At 54.7% G+C, this 2,162-nt stretch overlaps 1 protein-coding gene across 1 annotated transcript; it reads right to left on the reverse strand.

Annotated features, from left to right (window-relative positions):
• Positions 1 to 986: 986 nt before the first annotated feature.
• Positions 987 to 1,910, reverse strand: LOC128949452 (olfactory receptor 14J1-like). The gene has a single exon (XM_054294312.1). It carries the CDS (start codon positions 1,908 to 1,910, stop codon positions 987 to 989), a length of 924 nt encoding a protein of 307 aa, XP_054150287.1.
• Between the last annotated feature and the right edge of the window lie 252 nt (positions 1,911 to 2,162).

The following is a 2,162-nucleotide window of genomic DNA, read 5'->3' on the forward strand; positions in this document are numbered from 1 at the left end:
CCCCGGGTGTTGCTGATGGTGTTTGTGCTCACTGGGGTTCATCTCCCCTCACACACACACAATGTACTGCTGCGATCTCCTCAGCACAGAGCAAACATGGCCTGCTGGCCTGGTCACTTGGTGTCCCTCCGTGCAGGGACAAACAACCTCCTGCAGGTGGGGAGAGGCCAGTGCTGGCAATGGTGGTTGCAGGGGCTGGTGTGGGACAATTGCCCTGGGGCATCTTCCCAGGCTGTCCCAGAACAGAGACACAGCCCAGGCCCTGCTCTGCTGCTGCCCCAGGTCCATGTCAGGAGCTCTGGCTGTGCCAGGACACTGCTGTGAGCCCCCCCTGCACACTCCCCCCCCGCCCCAGGCACTGGACATTGCTGTGCCAGGGCATTCCTGGGGCACATTGCTGACAGAGCTCTGGAGGGGAGCAAAGCCTCCCTGCCCTGCCCTCAGGAGATGCCCTTTGCTGCTGGAGCTGCTGTGCTGGAGCCCAGCTGTGTCCCAGCAGTGCCCATGGCCTGGCCCTGCCTGTGGCCACAGCAGGGACACGCAGCAGGACAGTGACCAAGCTGCCAGAGCACTCCGGCCTTACAGCCACAGCAGGGCTGGCAAGGACAGGGTGGAGTTGGGCAGAGCAGCTCTGAAAGGACCAATCCCTGCTGCTCCCTGGCCGTGCTGCTCTGCTGGGACTCTTTTCCCCTTCTTCCCCCTAACTTTACACAGGGCTCTGAGCTGGAATTCCAGATAAAACAGGCACTGCAAGGAAGCTTCTTTTCTTCAAATGTAGCGATAGCCCAATCCCTGGTTTACAGAGCTTGTGGGTCAAATTCAAGAGAAAGACAGTGAATTAGATGGTGATTAAATAACTTCATCAAGTACAACATTATGACTAAAAACCCCACTGACCCCTACCAAAGACCCAGGAAGGCCTGTGGGGCCTGTCATCAGTTCCATTCCAAAAGCTATGCAAAAGAAAACAGTCCATTTTTTGCTTCTCAAAAGCAGCTAGTCATCATTTTCCTCAGGGCATCCTTGAGCTTCTGGTTTCTCAGGCTGTAGATGAGGGGGTTCAGGGCTGGAGGCACCACCGAGTACAGAACTGACAGGGCCAGATCCAGGGATGGGGAGGAGATGGAGGGGGGCTTCAGGTAGGCAAAAAATGAGGTGCTGACGAACAGGGAGATCACGGCGAGGTGGGGGAGGCAGGTGGAAAAGGCTTTGTGCCGTCCCTGCTCAGAGGGGATCCTCAGCACAGCCCTGAAGATCTGCACATAGGAGAGAACCATGAACACAAAACAACCAAATGCTAAGAAGGTAGTGAAAACAGAAACTCCAAGTTCCCTGAGGTAGGATTTGGAGCAGGAGAGCTTGAGGAACTGTGGGATTTCACAGAAGAACTGGCCCAGGGCATTGCCATGGCAGAGGGGAAGGGGAAATGTATTGGCTGTGTGCAGCAGAGCATAGGGAAAGGCACTGGCCCAGGCAGCTGCTGCCATGTGGGCACAAGCTCTGCTGCCCAGGAGGGTCCCGTATTGCAGGGGTTTGCAGATGGACACGTAGCGGTCGTAGCACATGACGGTCAAGAGAAAATACTCTGCTGAAATGAAGAAGAGAAAGGAAAATAGCTGTGCAGCACATCCGGAGTAGGAAATGGTCCTGGTGTGCCAGAGGGTATTGTGCATGGCTTTGGGGACAGTGGTGCAGATGGAGCCCAGGTCGCTGAGGGCCAGGTTGAGCAGGAAGAAGAACATGGGCGTGTGCAGGTGGTGGCTGCAGGCTATGGCGTTGATGATGAGGCCGTTGCCCAGGAGGGCAGCCAGGGAGATGGCCAGCAAGAGGCAGAAGTGCAGGAGCTGCAGCTGCCGCGTGTCTGCCAATGCCAGCAGGAGGAAGTGCCTGATGGAGCTGCTGTTGGACATTTGGTGCCTTTGGGTACAGGTATTTATAGAGCATAAACACCTGCCTGGGAAGGAAATGGCAGTGCCAGATTGGACATTTCTTCACTCTGGGGATCATGGACTGTTGAAAGAAGACTTGAATAGCTGGACCAAGGCTTTAAGTCTATCCTATGTATTTTAGTTGAAATTCCCTTCAAAATTAATTCTCTTCCTGTGAGGGAACTTTGCTAAACTTTATTTGAGTTCGGGTTTGTGAGCTGAGTTTTTGCCTCA

Source organism: Melozone crissalis, unplaced genomic scaffold, assembly GCF_028551555.1.
Source record: "Melozone crissalis strain CALT ecotype California unplaced genomic scaffold, PUWL_Pcris_2 ptg000231l_1, whole genome shotgun sequence".
Lineage (NCBI taxonomy): Eukaryota > Metazoa > Chordata > Aves > Passeriformes > Passerellidae > Melozone > Melozone crissalis.